Here is a 17,123-nt window from a genome sequence, read left to right on the forward strand (position 1 = left end):
GTTGATGATTTATTTTGATATATATGTAATGAATTGGGTCGTAGTTACGTTCGCCGGTGTAAATCTGCCGTCGCGTACTGCTTTGCACGAATAAATAAATGAAATCGATGAATGTTTACATGAAATGTAATAAACGAAGCCATCAGTGTTGTGATCGTAGCTATTATTGATAAATGTTTCTTTAAATGCTGCAATAACTTAATATTCTCTAAGATGTGTTTTTTTTTTTTTATATATATGAATATCATTTTATTTACTCTCGAGATACAGTTCGAGTACCTTCCAGTTACTAATAATGTTTACCACGTTTAAACGGTAAAAGACTCTTATTTTATTTTTGTAACAGTAAGACTGAAGATATAAGACTGTAATGCCTTTGCATTTATTTACTTAGATAAGATTTGCAATAATAATAATTAAAGATAAATTTCGTATTACTGGATCACTCTTGAGTAATCAGATTTTGCATGAAGTTGTGGCCGGTAATTGACTCTTAAAATTAAAAATTTAGATTTAGTTGTTCATCAGTGTTACGATAATTTGTAAAATGTATTTTTGATATTTAAAAAATATCCAGCTTTTGATTATGTGAAATTTTCTGTTGTGTTTGTGTCGCAATCATTTAATTATTATATTATTATATATACTACAAAAATTATGTATTTTTCAAACAAAACTGCTATCTATTGATATTACAAATACGTGTATATGATAGATAAAGTTAAAATGCATGTTCATTATAATGAGACTGAATTAATATGACTGACTATTGACAATTTACTATTAATAATATTTTTTTGTTGTATAATATTTTTTTTTGTTCTTCAAGTGAGTTCCTATTTATTTAAAATGAAATAAATAAGAATAATAAAAATAGTGACATATGAATCTACCTCAATAGTGCAAAATCAAATGTACAAATCTAAATACAATACAGTATATGTTGTTTTTTGTATGTTTATTAAATAGGAAATGATAACAGAAAATATATTATGTACTCTTTTGTAGACTGATCACTCACTGTAATTAGATAGTGCATATTTTTGTGCAATAAAGCACATGTTCCTGAACTTACACTGGTTTTATTTCATACTTGTACATCCCATTTGTATCTTAACACTCACCTTACTATGCTTAAACAATCCGCTAGCCACTGTGCTGGACTCCAAGTGTCCAATGCTAAAAATGTGTGTTTTTAGTTAAAATAATACAAAATCTGCGAAGTTATTTATTATAATAAGCTATAAAAATCATGTTTTAAAAGTCGAATAATATAAAATAAGTGTAAGAAATGAAAAAGGCGGATATCATTCCCACACTGACCGTTGAGCGCGGCGCGTACTGAATTCCCATTTGCGGGACAAGTGTACAAGGGGATTCCCACGAAAATGATTATCTCTGTTGATATTGATGTATGTTTTTATTTTGTAATGGCATGATTCGAATCATAGAGATTTTGATGAGGAATACAAGAAATATCAAGACCCTGGATTCAGTATATTTGGAGAAATAAAATAAAATATAAGTCCTGGTCACTCGCTATCCATCACAGTGCGGCAAGTGTTAAAATAACCTTATTACACAAATTTCGCCGAAAATGAAGATTTTGAGAGTTGGTGCTGAGCGTTGCTTGGTCTTCCAGATATAATATAATATATATATATATATATATATATATATATATATATATATATATATATATATATATATATATATATATATATATATATATATATAAACGGACGCGATGTGGGTATGTATGTGGTATACAAGTATGGGGATTTAAAATGCGCTGGGAGGAAGCGTACACACATACATATATCCACGAAGACACACACGCACACATTCATTCATCATTTCGACGTTGGCGAATGGGTCGGATTGGCGTATAATGAGCGCAATGGACTTTTTACTAATAACTAAAGGGCGGATAGAGAGCGTACTTTTTCCAGGAATCACGGCATTTTGGGTCTATTCACAAAGCCAGAGTGCAATAAAAAAAGGTTCGGCGAACCTTTAACAAAGGTTCATCATAAAAATGAACAATGCACAACGAACAATAAACAAAGAACGGCACGCTTCCGGTCCGACCTCTACTAATAACACTATTCGACAAATGACGACTTTTAAAATGTTTCAGAGACGAGATATGACTTTTCTTATAGATCAATGCCCAGTGAACACGAATCTGGTAATAAAAAGTGTTGATTGGCTCGAGATTCGGAGATATATGTGTTTTTTTAAATCGCGCGATTTTTCTATACCTTGGTGTTGTTCGGTCGATTTCTCAAAATCTGTTAATTTCCCGTTCAAAATGAATATTAGAATCTACAGTCGGGTATTTTATCTTTCATTTGTAGTACTTTTCAGCTTTCAAATCTCTCTAAGTAGTCGTCCAGTTCAAATCAAAAGTCAAAATTACGTATTTTCACTTGGGATTTTTTCCCACTGTTAATACTATATTATATTGAGTATTTTCTATTGAAACATGTTTATTAGGATAGTGTTCTGGCCACACTATTTTTTGTTTTCGTTTAAAAGGGTTAATTGGATGTGTGCTGAATTTTAACCTGTAAATTTACGATCAAAAAATTCGTATTAGTAGAGCACCGATTTGTGTTTGTGAACAAAAATTCCGTGAATTCCCGGGAATGTCAGAAACCCTAGTCACAATATAACTTTAATTCGTGTATCAATTCCTTTCTGAAACCACCCATTGAAATCAACCGGCACAACACTAGTCAAATCATAATGGTAGTTTCATTCATCACGGCACTCACCGTAAATTCGGTGGCATAAACTTGAGATTGAGATCAATATACTGTTGTGGTGAATATCTTACAACCTATGTATGTACTTATATTACTCTTTATTCCCGCTTGTTGTTTAATCTTGATTCTTTGAGAGCACGTTTAATTGATATTTTCCTTTAAGTTTATTTATGAGACTTTCAAAATCTTTATTGTTTTAGCTGCATTTTTGTCTCACGACTCGTGTTACCCTCAAATATTATTATCCCTCTTAATCTACCCAACCATTTCTCGATACACTCAAGGGATACATATGCAATCACTAAATCTTAAAATATTGTTTTTAATTAACTTTATTGCATTTTTCTCACCAATTGTGTTTCCCTCAAATATTATTATCCCACTAAATCCTACCCAACCATTTGTCGATACATTCAAGGGATACATATATAAAAATACTAAAACTATCTTACGCATAACTTAACCAAACTGTGATTGGTTGAAATTGTTACCCTTATTGAATATATGCTCATGTTAAACATATTGAAGACCACTTGCGATTTAAATGCCTAACTAGTAACTCGTGGTAGCACTTTGAGACTAGTAACTTGTAATAAAAACATGTACATTAACCTCGTGTATACTCACTGCTATTTAAAGAATATAATCATGTGATAAAATCTGTGACTATAATATTTTTACACCATGTCCCCGTAACAATACAGTTTGAAATGGAGATCTGAATGATGATTGAAAAACATACATAATTTATTTAACATAATTTTTACAATCCCACACAAATATAACAAACATTCACGACGCTCCAACACGTCGAACAATAGACAGATTTACACGTGTTGCATCGTTGAATAGAATTCGACTCGCCGCAAATAATACAATTATACCGGACGCACACTGAAAGCCGAGGATAGTTTTTCTTCAACTCGGCGATGTATTCGTTGTGACGCATTGCATACTCTTGATCGCCACTTCTTTTCTTCTTAAAGTTTGCATAGAAGATGCACCGCTTCTTCAACATTCCATTGTATAAGCCGAGGATTCTGCGCTTCTCGTGCTTCGGATAAAATTTCGCGCATATCAATCTGTAACACATTCGAATGATTAATGCTGTCGAACGTGTCGTTAGTAAAAATGAAAATTATACCTGCAGAAGTGGTTGATGTACAGATTTGAAATTGACAACAGAAACATAAGTAAAAACAGAGAGTATATTATCCAAAGATAGACATTGGGTAGTTGAGACGGAGACGGCAGACATTCGAGATTGCTCTGCGTCGAATTTATATTGGATGTTTGATTGAATTCTGCAATCATCGATTTGACCAATGATGCCATCATGCCGCTTCCTTTGATCTAGAATAAATATGCACATACTTTTGTAGAGAGAGTCATGAGATCAAGAAGTAGTTTACTAGAAGTAGTCTACCTTCACGGAAACATTGTGTGATCCCACATCATAATATTCTATTTCGCCATGTTTTCTTATGATGCATAGTATTTCGTAGAAGAATCTGTCTAATAAAATGATTACAGTAGGCATCAGCATGTTTGATATGGCTTTTAGGATGTTTGTTAAGATTTTCACACAACCAACGTTTGTCAATAGTGAAATGTTTGCATATAATGTTTTATTTCTTTCAATCTATCAATACACAATGGAATGTATCAAAATGTTACGCGAAACTATACGTATTTATTAAAAATACCTTATTCATCGGTAGCAAAGATGACTTTTCTTTCACTTTTCGCCTTTCGTCAATCTTGCAAAAATAATACGTGACGTATTTGTTGTCAAAGTTCAAATGTTTGCGATAGTTATCGTGATAGTTTTGAGCAACTAGTATCAATTTCAAAAATAGAATTGCAAATATTATATGCAATACTTGTAGTACGTCTAAAATTACATGTATTGTATGAAATTGTGTAAGTATTTGTTACTTTATTCACTTTTAGAAGATTAAATTATGATTTTAAGTAACAATTCTTGAATAGACGGCCAATATTATATTTATTGGCCATCGTCTCCCCCCAAGAATCTTCTATCTGGTTAGTTTTCCTCTCAGATGGTATATAATAGTACTGTAGTTTAGGCCTTCTTATTAGTTTGCAGTACAGAAAACTTCTTATCGTCCTGATTTATTATTTCTTAATTGATACCAGGAAGGCCTAACAGGTGACCCCAATACACCTTCCTGGCCAGAAACATTGTTCATTTCATACAAGTGCTATTTAAATATATTATACAAAGTAAATGCATATCAATTAACATCCACAGAGACATCTATGGTCAAATTTGTAAATTTGCAGCATTTTATACAATTCGGCGAAATTTGAGATTGCTGACAACTTGAGATTTGAAAGAAAATAGGTAAGGTTGCTATTTTTTCGGAACCGTTTCAATGAAAATCAGATAAATTGGCAAACTCTGACAGGAAACGATCGACCTGGAGTCACAAATCCAGAAATCAGTAGGATTTGAACCCGTGACCACTTTGTTCAAAGCATTATATGCTAATTACTAGTCTATTCTGCTGGCAGATGCTTTCTTCTTGGAAGAGACCATAATTCAAGATTGTATTTTTTCAAAGTATTAATTTAATCTACCCTTTTTCTAGATGAAACAATTGTATAACTATTTTTAATCAATAACAAACATTGACGGTGTATTTATAGGAATGTATACGATTCTAATTCAAATATACATACATTCTACAATAGCTTTTCGCTTCAAAACAGTCTCGACTAAATTTTTAGTCGTCTCCTTTGTATCGTAGAATTGCAACATTTGTTCAGTACCATTCCTCATCTTGTAAGTCAGATTGGCGTTTTGAAAGTCTTCATTGAAAGACTTGGATCGGTTCAAGAGTTCTTCGTAATGTTGACCCAGTGACGGATCAATCTAGAATTTATAAATTACATCTTTGTGGTCTGAATGATAGGGTATAAGTGATTTTATTGTAATGTTAACAGACACTTTTGGAAGCATCACACATATTTCCGGTGCCCAAAAGATCTACTAAGTTGCACACAACTCCCAACTCCATCGGCCAGCAGAATAACACACCGGCTATCCAAAACACCTTTTTAAAACACTTGTCATATCCCTCGGCGAATATCTTCTCACACTTGGTCAAAGCTTTACAACATAGAGAGGTATTTACAATATAGAAAGGAGTAATACATATATATTGCAGTGTTAATTTTAAATACACAACCTTTTTTTACTATAGAATTACATTTGCTTTCCACTTTTGCAACATAATTTCGTTCATATTTGTCAGATTCAATAGAAGAGCTAAAAAACATTTATCAAAAGTTCAATCAAAATATAAATGAATGACATATTTTTTAATGTAATAAGATAATAACACACGAGCGAGAGAAATCTTTATTCGTTCCGTTGCTTTCAATTTCAGCCGTGATGGGTGTAATTAAACCATCAATGGATCTATATTATATATCTGAATTAGTGAATATACCCATGTATAATAATATGTACTCTATATATAAAAATTTAGAATACTTGAGCGTGTCGTTAATTTCTGCAAGGTCTGGTTTCATTTTCAACGTGGCAGCTACGAACGGATTCATCATCAGATCAAGTTTGGCTTTTGTAAAGTTGTAATTCAGCGAAGAGCTGCAAGTTATTATTCGTACGATTTCATGAGTGTTCTCCACCATGTTGTTGACAGGTCCTGAAATGTGTTTATTTAAATCTATTTTGTATATCTGTGTATTGCTAATTATTGTGGCGTGTAACCTGCGACGAGGTAAGTGAGTATTAGAGCGTGCAATATGTTCTTTCCGGCATTGCTGCAGAATGATGGCACAACCAGAGCTGATATGCATCGAAATTGTATGGAGAATGTGTTGCCGAGTGCTGAGGATTAATGCGCACGTTAATTTCAATCAGTTTCATACAGTATGCATTTAATCATCTGAAATTGAACCTAGAAAAATTGCAACGGTCAAGCCAACGGAGATTCGAACCCATAACTGTATGTCGAGTCTATCAATAAAACCTACATAGGTCAGAATTCCGAATAATAATCCCCAAAAGAAATATTCCAATGATTTAAAGGTGGGCATAATTGGGTATGTAAATAAAACAAATAAAAATAAACAAATGAACAAAAGTAATTGTGTATACAAAATATAATATAAAAAATATTGTCAGCGTATTATGGAAAAGATTCAGCGTATGGCTTTTTTTATTAATAAGAAGTCCAGCCCAGAATTTTGGATTCTCAGTGTCAGGCTTGTAGGAATATAGCACGACTTGTGCTATTACGAATCAAAACCAGTGATCTCATCATCGATCCTGTACAAACATGCATAAATCAAGGGCAACGTCCCCTTCGACCATTCCAGAAGAAAGAGTTCATCGCTCGATCGTAAAACGAACGAAACCCAACAGTGATGTCATCAGGCAGCCACAACACATGTCCTGAAAAGTCGTTTACACGTGGCACATGCCCGCATTCTCAAACGAACGACATCCTGGCGCTGACCCCATAGCTATAAAGCACGTGTCCCCAACACACGTGTCCTGGAAACGAAGACAAAGCATCCGCACGCGGCACGCTTCAAGCCAGAATGTATATAAAGCGACGCACCAGCTCCCAACACCAGAGTGAACCTCTGGAGTTCAACCAGCAGCTCACTTCTCCGAAGCTCAACCTCTTCGTACATACAATAACCATTGTAACAATTGAACAAAAATAAATGATCCTCTTACAAACTACACAACGTTTGTTTCGTTAGGCCGGGATACGGTCAACATACCTTTCCTGCTTTACAGGCTCATGGTAAGGGAGTGATGGAAACCATTAGGGCGAAAACACACTGAATGGTATGGGAAGTCACGTTCTTTGGCTCACCAGTACCACCGGGGTTGCCAGACTTCCAAAATTACAGATCGAGACATTCACTATTTCGAACGATCAAAAAAAAAAGAAATTTAGCCCTTTTGAGTGCTGACGTCTTTTCGGTTGAAAGCCCGCCACGCTGAAAATTTCGCCAACATTTCCAACTAAAATTATTTAGAAATTCAATAGAAAGCAGGTATAAAAATTGTAGCTAATCCAAACAAACCCTAAATACCGTCGAGGATTTCACGTTTTGTAAAGGTGTGTTTAGACTTTCTAACATATCTTTCAACAATATATGTAAAATAAACAAAAGAAGTCTATTAATCAACGTATTTTTCCAAAACTAGTTCAATCTTCTACATTTTTGTTAAAATGTGATGCTCATAATCTAAATGCCAAGCCATAATCTAAAATACTCAGCAGTTTGGGATTTCCATCGAGAAATTCTGCTTTGGTTATAAATTCAGAAATTCCGGTGTAAACCAGTCTTTATAAACATTGGCAAGGATTACACGACCCATGTTCAATGCTAACTGGAAAGGCTTAGCGTGTAGAATTCTTGATTACTTTGTACATGCTCAAAATACGCCTATCGGCGTTTTTCAGGCCCATAAACTTGTAAAAACGCCGATCGGCGTTGGTCAGCATTCAAAGGCTAAGAATTAATGAAGAAATTACGAAAAAAATATTTTTAATTAAATTATAATGTATGTAAATGAGTACATTCATACATATGTATGTAGAAGAGAACATATAAAAAATAGTCACTTAATAATCCACTGTTATTAAAATATGGATACATTTACAGGGATTATATTTTGGTTTAAATGCAAATATAGGATTCACCATTATCGATCGCTGTCAAGCAAGGATAAAATATCACCGAAAACACTCCAGGGGGTTATTTTTGGGACTGTGTACCACGTATATGAGCTAGGGGTTGCTGCGTTTTATTCGCATGTTTAAAAGTAACTAAAAAAAAGTCATACCACGTACCACTCAGTGTGTTTTCGCCCATGAGGGGGAACATTTATGTAATACAGATATCAGGTATCTTCAAAAATTGATCCATTTATCTTATATGTGGAGAGATTTTAATTAAGTCATGTTCTTAGAATATCTGAAGAATGGTTTCCGTATTGGATGTGTTGGAAGGTAAAAAAACCTTAGTGGGAGCAAAGTCTAGCAACTGAAGATTGTTCCATCATCAAATTCAAGAAACCTTTCATATTGTAACGTAGATATTAGGTGAGTGGCGCTTGTGGACCGATGGTTTACTAGCGCAGATCACCTGATTTCTCGTTCCCGCCTAAATGGCCTCTACGAATGAATGAGCCGTATGCAACGGCCAATGGGATCGTCTGACTCATCGACCAATAGTTGTTGAGCCCAAACGGGTGTAAATATGGGGCGCTCTCGGCCTGGAAACCATTCATAACCAGCAGCGTGGTCTAGTGGTGAATGTTGAATTATTTCGTACTTGATGTTACGAGTTCGATTCCCCGCTAAGTCTCGCTGTTGGCCAGACCTTGATTTGTCTAGATCGATCGTTTCTTATCAGAATTTGCCAATTTTTCTGATTTTCATTGAAACGATTCCTGTAAAATTGGCGTTTCCTTCCCAATTTTCTGTTGCGAACCTTTAGTTATTGTTATATCTTAGGTTTCACCATATTGCTCACCATACTGTGGTTGTTTATCGAATATAAAATTCGTATTGTTACATGAAAGTTATTCATCGTTATTTATCGTATTAACCCTTTGCCCGCGTCACCAAATTTAGCGAACATGCCTTGTACGCGGCTGCTTTTTTGCGGATTTTGTTATCGCGTTTTCGACTATAAATATAGGTTGTAATATTTTTTTGAATTTTACAACCTATATTTATTTTTTTTTACTACTGCCATCTATTGAATTTGGTAAAGTATACATTTAGTAATATTTTCAACCAAGTTATAAAATTTTAACACAATAGACGGCTTTTATACAGGTTGGAACTTCCAAGACATCTATGCGTGTCTCGCGCGCTGAGGGCATGTTCGCTAGGACATGTATAGTTGTCGTACGCGGTGGAAAGGTTAATACGATGTTTGTAATATATGTATACTGACCATAGATGTCAGATATTATTTAGATTTACATGTATCTATGTAATAATTATGTGGACCAGGAAGGCGCATTTGGGGTTTACCTGTTAAGCCTTCCTGGTATATTTGTAAAATAAAAATAAATAAATAAAATAAATTCCGACCTGGAGCGCCGACGAGAGCAGACCAATTAACAACTTCTACAACGCTCCTGCGTCTTTCTCTCCGATCCTGGAAGCCCCCTCTTCACGTCCACGCAACAATATTTTTATAGGTTGTAAAAAAATAAAGTAAACATACTTGAAAGCATTTAATAATTAATCAATGAAATATATCTTATAAATAATATGGATATTATTAAATTTTCAACAGAAAATGCAACATATAACAAATTTTCAGCAACACGTTCGTAACGAAAACGTTACTCGGAATTGACTCAAGTCGGAACACATTGTGCCCAGAGATTTGATAAGTTATATATAAATTCAGAAAGCACATTCTTGCGATCGAGCGGAACACTATGCGGTGTCCATTTTGTTCGACGTTGATGCATCGTCCGAGTCTTCTTCCAACCTCCTCGGTCCATATAACAAAACGTACGCACAATGCCAGTCACCTGAAAGCGAAACAAAATGTTGTATACATGGGAATAAATACACTTTGAAGGGTTCGAAGTGGATAATAACCTCCTCCAGATAATTTCAGGACGTCGTCGTCGGTGACGGGTGTGATGTCATCGTCGTCGCATTTGAGCCAGTGCTGATCAGACTTTTGAGCGCTGTTCCAACGCACCCAGGCTACGTAATGACCACTGGATGAGGATCTGCCGCGATGAGTCAACACGGCTTGTAACGAGTAAAAACCACTGTTGTTACTGCCAACATCTGCGAGAGGACTAAAGTTAGATAACGACATTCGAATATCGTTTATTTTGAGCTTGATTGCGGTACAAACCGTCATCGAATGAGAATGGTGCATATTTTTTTAGTTTATCATCTTTTTTGACGATCATTGGCATTTTTCCCTTGTTTTCCTTCTCTTTTTCTTTACCGGCTAGAGCTTCCTCGACTTTGGCGTCGTCTTTTATCTACACATTTATAATAATATTGAAATAACTCTACATAAAGAGTGTGTGAAATTGAAGAATTAACAATAAACCTTAAACTTTGATCTCATTGGCATTAATTTCTCTTGTAGTTTCGGCGAACATAATTCATATACGTCCAAATCTAATGGGAATTTTACATCTTTTAATATTTTGGCATTAATTGCTTCTTTTTCCTTATAGTAAAATCTGACAAATTGCACAGTCAAATAGGCGGGAAGTCGACTTAATTTTGACTGCAATACGAAACATTTTATACAATGAAACAACAAATATTATAATAAAAACGTAAAGCTTGATTGATACAAATGAATACCAACCGTTTTAGTAAAAACAGCATCTCTTTCTAATACCGATGACATCTTTGTTATTTGTTCTTGCATTTTCTGTAAACAGTAATTAAACTTGAAGCTATCTATTCTGAGCTATCATGAACAATTGTATACAACAACAAATACCCCGTTTCAATGATATTTATGTATTGAGGTTATTTCAATGAAAATATACATATACCTGAACTTTTATCACATTTCTAGAATTATCTATTTAATATGATAATACATTCAGCAAAGAAATACACAAAAAAAACTCACATACAACATATACTATTGTAATATGGGGAAAGAGGAGCTGCTGGTTAAGTGCATTCGGGGATTCTACGCCGCCTAAAGTGCATTCGGAAGTGGACAATGGAGACCCTCGGATTAGGCCAAACGCTAGTTCCCAGAATCGGGACGAAAGCGTGAGACTGTGAGACTACTAATGCCTAAGCAATGGAGAAACAAACGGATCAAGGAAGCTGTAGTGAGCGGCTTGCCCTTCATAAGGAGGTACTTAGGCCATATCAGATCATTCTGGAACGAGTGCTGGTTGCGCGTGGACCTCCTTAATCATCCAAAAAATACTGTGAAGCGACTTTTGCCTTTCATTTGGATCCTCCACCCACCCCTACGCAACAATATGTAATGGCAAACTCGGATAAGAAATGATCGACCTGGAGTCAGTCACAAACCAAAATCTGACCAGCAGCGGGACTCTAGTGGGATTTGAACCCGTGACCAATCTGCTCGAAAGCATACTATGCTAACCACTAGTCAACGCCGCTGGTTATAAAAATTGAAATTGACAACAGAAACATAAGTAAAAACAGAGAGTATATTATCCAAAGATAGACATTGGGTAGTTGAGACGGAGACGGCAGACATTCGAGATTGCTCTGCGTCGAATTTATATTGGATGTTTGATTGAATTCTGCAATCATCGATTTGACCAATGATGCCATCGTGCCGCTTCCTTTGATCTAGAATAAATATGCACATACTTCTGTAGAGAGAGTCATGAGATCAAGAAGTAGTTTACTAGAAGTAGTCTACCTTCACGGAAACATTGTGTGATCCCACATCATAATATTCTATTTCGCCATGTTTTCTTATGATGCATAGTATTTCGTAGAAGAATCTGTCTAATAAAATGATTACAGTAGGCATCAGCATGTTTGATATGGCTTTTAGGATGTTTGTTAAGATTTTCACACGACCAACGTTTGTCAATAGTGAAATGTTTGCATATAATGTTTTATTTCTTTCAATCTATCAATACACAATGGAATGTATCAAAATGTTACGCGAAACTATACGTATTTATTAAAAATACCTTATTCATCGGTAGCAAAGATGACTTTTCTTTCACTTTTCGCCTTTCGTCAATCTTGCAAAAATAATACGTGACGTATTTGTTGTCAAAGTTCAAATGTTTGCGATAGTTATCGTGATAGTTTTGAGCAACTAGTATCAATTTCAAAAATAGAATTGCAAATATTATATGCAATACTTGTAGTACATCTAAAATTACATGTATTGTATGAAATTGTGTAAGTATTTGTTACTTTATTCACTTTTAGAAGATTAAATTATGATTTTAAGTAACAATTCTTGAATAGACGGCCAATATTATATTTATTGGCCATCGTCTCCCCCCAAGAATCTTCTATCTGGTTAGTTTTCCTCTCAGATGGTATATAATAGTACTGTAGTTTATGCCTTCTTATTAGTTTGCAGTACAGAATACTTCTTATCGTCCTGATTTATTATTTATTATTTCTTAATTGATACCAGGAAGGCCTAACAGGTGACCCCAATACACCTTCCTGGCCAGAAACATTGTTCATTTCATACAAGTGCTATTTAAATATATTATACAAAGTAAATGCATATCAATTAACATCCACAGAGACATCTATGGTCAAATTTGTAAATTTGCAGCATTTTATACAATTCGGCGAAATTTGAGATTGCTGACAACTTGAGATTTGAAAGAAAATGGGTAAGGTTGCTAATTTTTCGGAACCGTTTCAATGAAAATCAGATAAATTGGCAAACTCTGACAGGAAACGATCGACCTGGAGTCACAAATCCAGAAATCAGTAGGATTTGAACCCGTGACCACTTTGTTCAAAGCATTATATGCTAACCACTAGTCTATTCTGCTGGCAGATGCTTTCTTCTTGGAAGAGACCATAATTCAAGATTGTATTTTTTCAAAGTATTAATTTAATCTACCCTTTTTCTAGATGAAACACTTGTATAACTATTTTTAATCAATAACAAACATTGACGGTGTATTTATAGGAATGTATATGATTCTAATTCAAATATACATACATTCTACAATAGCTTTTCGCTTCAAAACAGCCTCAACTAAATTTTTAGTCGTCTCCTTTGTATCGTAGAATTGCAACATTTGTTCAGTACCATTCCTCATCTTGTACGTCAGATTGGCGTTTTGAAAGTCTTCATTGAAAGACTTGGATCGGTTCAAGAGTTCTTCGTAATGTTGACCCAGTGACGGATCAATCTAGAATTTATAAATTACATCTTTGTGGTCTGAATGATAGGGTATAAGTGATTTTATTGTAATGTTAACAGACACTTTTGGAAGCATCACACATATTTCCGGTGCCCAAAAGATCTACTAAGTTGCACACAACTCCCAACTCCATCGGCCAGCAGAATAACACACCGGCTATCCAAAACACCTTTTTAAAACACTTGTCATATCCCTCGGCGAATATCTTCTCACACTTGGTCAAAGCTTTACAACATAGAGAGGTATTTACAATATAGAAAGGAGTAATACATATATATTGCAGTGTTAATTTTAAATACACAACCTTTTTTTACTATAGAATTACATTTGCTTTCCACTTTTGCAACATAATTTCGTTCATATTTGTCAGATTCAATAGAAGAGCTAAAAAACATTTATCAAAAGTTCAATCAAAATATAAATGAATGACATATTTTTTAATGTAATAAGATAATAACACACGAGCGAGAGAAATCTTTATTCGTTCCGTTGCTTTCAATTTCAGCCGTGATGGGTGTAATTAAACCATCAATGGATCTATATTATATATCTGAATTAGTGAATATACCCATGTATAATAATATGTACTCTATATATAAAAATTTAGAATACTTGAGCGTGTCGTTAATTTCTGCAAGGTCTGGTTTCATTTTCAACGTGGCAGCTACGAACGGATTCATCATCAGATCAAGTTTGGCTTTTGTAAAGTTGTAATTCAGCGAAGAGCTGCAAGTTATTATTCGTACGATTTCATGAGTGTTCTCCACCATGTTGTTGACAGGTCCTGAAATGTGTTTATTTAAATCTATTTTGTATATCTGTGTATTGCTAATTATTGTGGCGTGTAACCTGTGACGAGGTAAGTGAGTATTAGAGCGTGCAATATGTTCTTTCCGGCATTGCTGCAGAATGATGGCACAACCAGAGCTGATATGCATCGAAATTGTATGGAGAATGTGTTGCCGAGTGCTGAGGATTAATGCGCACGTTAATTTCAATCAGTTTCATACAGTATGCATTTAATCATCTGAAATTGAACCTAGAAAAATTGCAACGGTCAAGCCAACGGAGATTCGAACCCATAACTGTATGTCGAGTCTATCAATAAAACCTACATAGGTCAGAATTCCGAATAATAATCCCCAAAAGAAATATTCCAATGATTTAAAGGTGGGCATAATTGGGTATGTAAATAAAACAAATAAAAATAAACAAATGAACAAAAGTAATTGTGTATACAAAATATAATATAAAAAATATTGTCAGCGTATTATGGAAAAGATTCAGCGTATGGCTTTTTTTATTAATAAGAAGTCCAGCCCAGAATTTTGGATTCTCAGTGTCAGGCTTGTAGGAATATAGCACGACTTGTGCTATTACGAATCAAAACCAGTGATCTCATCATCGATCCTGTACAAACATGCATAAATCAAGGGCAACGTCCCCTTCGACCATTCCAGAAGAAAGAGTTCATCGCTCGATCGTAAAACGAACGAAACCCAACAGTGATGTCATCAGGCAGCCACAGCACATGTCCTGAAAAGTCGTTTACACGTGGCACATGCCCGCATTCTCAAACGAACGACGTCCTGGCGCTGACCCCATAGCTATAAAGCACGTGTCCCCAACACACGTGTCCTGGAAACGAAGACAAAGCATCCGCACGCGGCACGCTTCAAGCCAGAACGTATATAAAGCGACGCACCAGCTCCCAACACCAGAGTGAACCTCTGGAGTTCAACCAGCAGCTCACTTCTCCGAAGCTCAACCTCTTCGTACATACAATAACCATTGTAACAATTGAACAAAAATAAACGATCCTCTTACAAACTACACAACATGTGTTTCGTTAGGCCGGGATACGGTCAACATACCTTCCCTGCTTTACAGGCTCATGGTAAGGGAGTGATGGAAACCATTAGGGCGAAAACACACTGAATGGTATGGGAAGTCACGTTCTTTGGCTCACCAGTACCACCGGGGTCGCCAGACTTCCAAAATTACAGATCGAGACATTTACTATTTCGAACGATCAAAAAAAAAGAAGTTTAGCCCTTTTGAGTGCTGACGTCTTTTCGGTTGAAAGCCCGCCACGCTGAAAATTTCGCCAACATTTCCAACTAGAATTATTTAGAAATTCAATAGAAAGCAGGTATAAAAATTGTAGCTAATCCAAACAAACCCTAAATACCGTCGAGGATTTCACGTTTTGTAAAGGTGTGTTTAGACTTTCTAACATATCTTTCAACAATATATGTAAAATAAACAAAAGAAGTCTATTAATCAACGTATTTTTCCAAAACTAGTTCAATCTTCTACATTTTTGTTAAAATGTGATGCTCATAATCTAAATGCCAAGCCACAATCTAAAATACTCAGCAGTTTGGGATTTCCATCGAGAAATTCTGCTTTGGTTATAAATTCAGAAATTCCGGTGTAAACCAGTCTTTATAAACATTGGCAAGGATTACACGACCCATGTTCAATGCTAACTGGAAAGGCTTAGCGTGTAGAATTCTTGATTACTTTGTACATGCTCAAAATACGCCTATCGGCGTTTTTCAGGCCCATAAACTTGTAAAAACGCCGATCGGCGTTGGTCAGCATTCAAAGGCTAAGAATTAATGAAGAAATTACGAAAAAAATATTTTTAATTAAATTATAATGTATGTAAATGAGTACATTCATACATATGTATGTATGTAGAAGAGAACATATAAAAAATAGTCACTTAATAATCCACTGTTATTAAAATATGGATACATTTACAGGGATTATATTTTGGTTTAAATGCAAATATAGGATTCACCATTATCGATCGCTGTCAAGCAAGGATAAAATATCACCGAAAACACTCCAGGGGGTTATTTTTGGGACTGTGTACCACGTATATGAGCTAGGGGTTGCTGCGTTTTATTCGCATGTTTAAAAGTAACTAAAAAAAACACATACCACGTACCACTCAGTGTGTTTTCGCCCATGAGGGGGAACATTTATATATTATAGATATCAGGTATCTTCAAAAATTGATCCATTTATCTTATATGTGGAGAGATTTTAATCAAGTCTTAGAATATCTGAAGAATGGTTTCCGCATTGGATGTGTTGGAAGGTAAAAAAACCTTAGTGGGAGCAAAGTCTAGCAACTGAAGATTGTTCCATCATCAAATTCAAGAAACCTTTCATATTGTAACGTAGAGATTAGGTGAGTGGCGCTTGTGGACCGATGGTTTACTAGCGCAGATCACCTGATTTCTCGTTCCCGCCTAAATGGCCTCTACGAATGAATGAGCCGTATGCAACGGCCAATGGGATCGTCTGACTCATCGACCAATAGTTGTTGAGCCCAAACGGGTGTAAATATGGGGCGCTCTCGGCCTGGAAACCATTCATAACCAGCAGCGTGGTCTAGTGGTGAATGTTGA

The 17,123-nt window shown here is 35.2% G+C and overlaps 1 protein-coding gene and 1 long non-coding RNA gene across 2 annotated transcripts in view; one reads left to right on the forward strand and one right to left on the reverse strand.

The window, feature by feature from the left end:
• The window catches only part of LOC143909787 (uncharacterized), a 279,264-nt gene that overhangs the window by 60,629 nt on the left and 201,512 nt on the right, over positions 1 to 17,123 (forward strand). The gene's annotated exons all lie outside the window — the stretch shown is intronic.
• LOC143909964 (protein sneaky-like) lies at positions 3,496 to 10,180 on the reverse strand. The gene is made up of 12 exons (XM_077428288.1): positions 10,154 to 10,180; positions 9,009 to 9,093; positions 6,532 to 6,651; positions 6,295 to 6,466; positions 6,145 to 6,219; positions 6,008 to 6,066; positions 5,744 to 5,907; positions 5,478 to 5,670; positions 4,478 to 4,665; positions 4,198 to 4,413; positions 3,916 to 4,124; positions 3,496 to 3,853 (listed from the first exon to the last, which is right to left on the reverse strand). Exons 1-12 carry the CDS (start codon positions 10,178 to 10,180, stop codon positions 3,535 to 3,537), a joined length of 1,827 nt encoding a protein of 608 aa, XP_077284414.1. The 3' UTR covers positions 3,496 to 3,534.

This window comes from Arctopsyche grandis, chromosome 3, assembly GCF_051622035.1.
Source record: "Arctopsyche grandis isolate Sample6627 chromosome 3, ASM5162203v2, whole genome shotgun sequence".
NCBI lineage: Eukaryota > Metazoa > Arthropoda > Insecta > Trichoptera > Hydropsychidae > Arctopsyche > Arctopsyche grandis.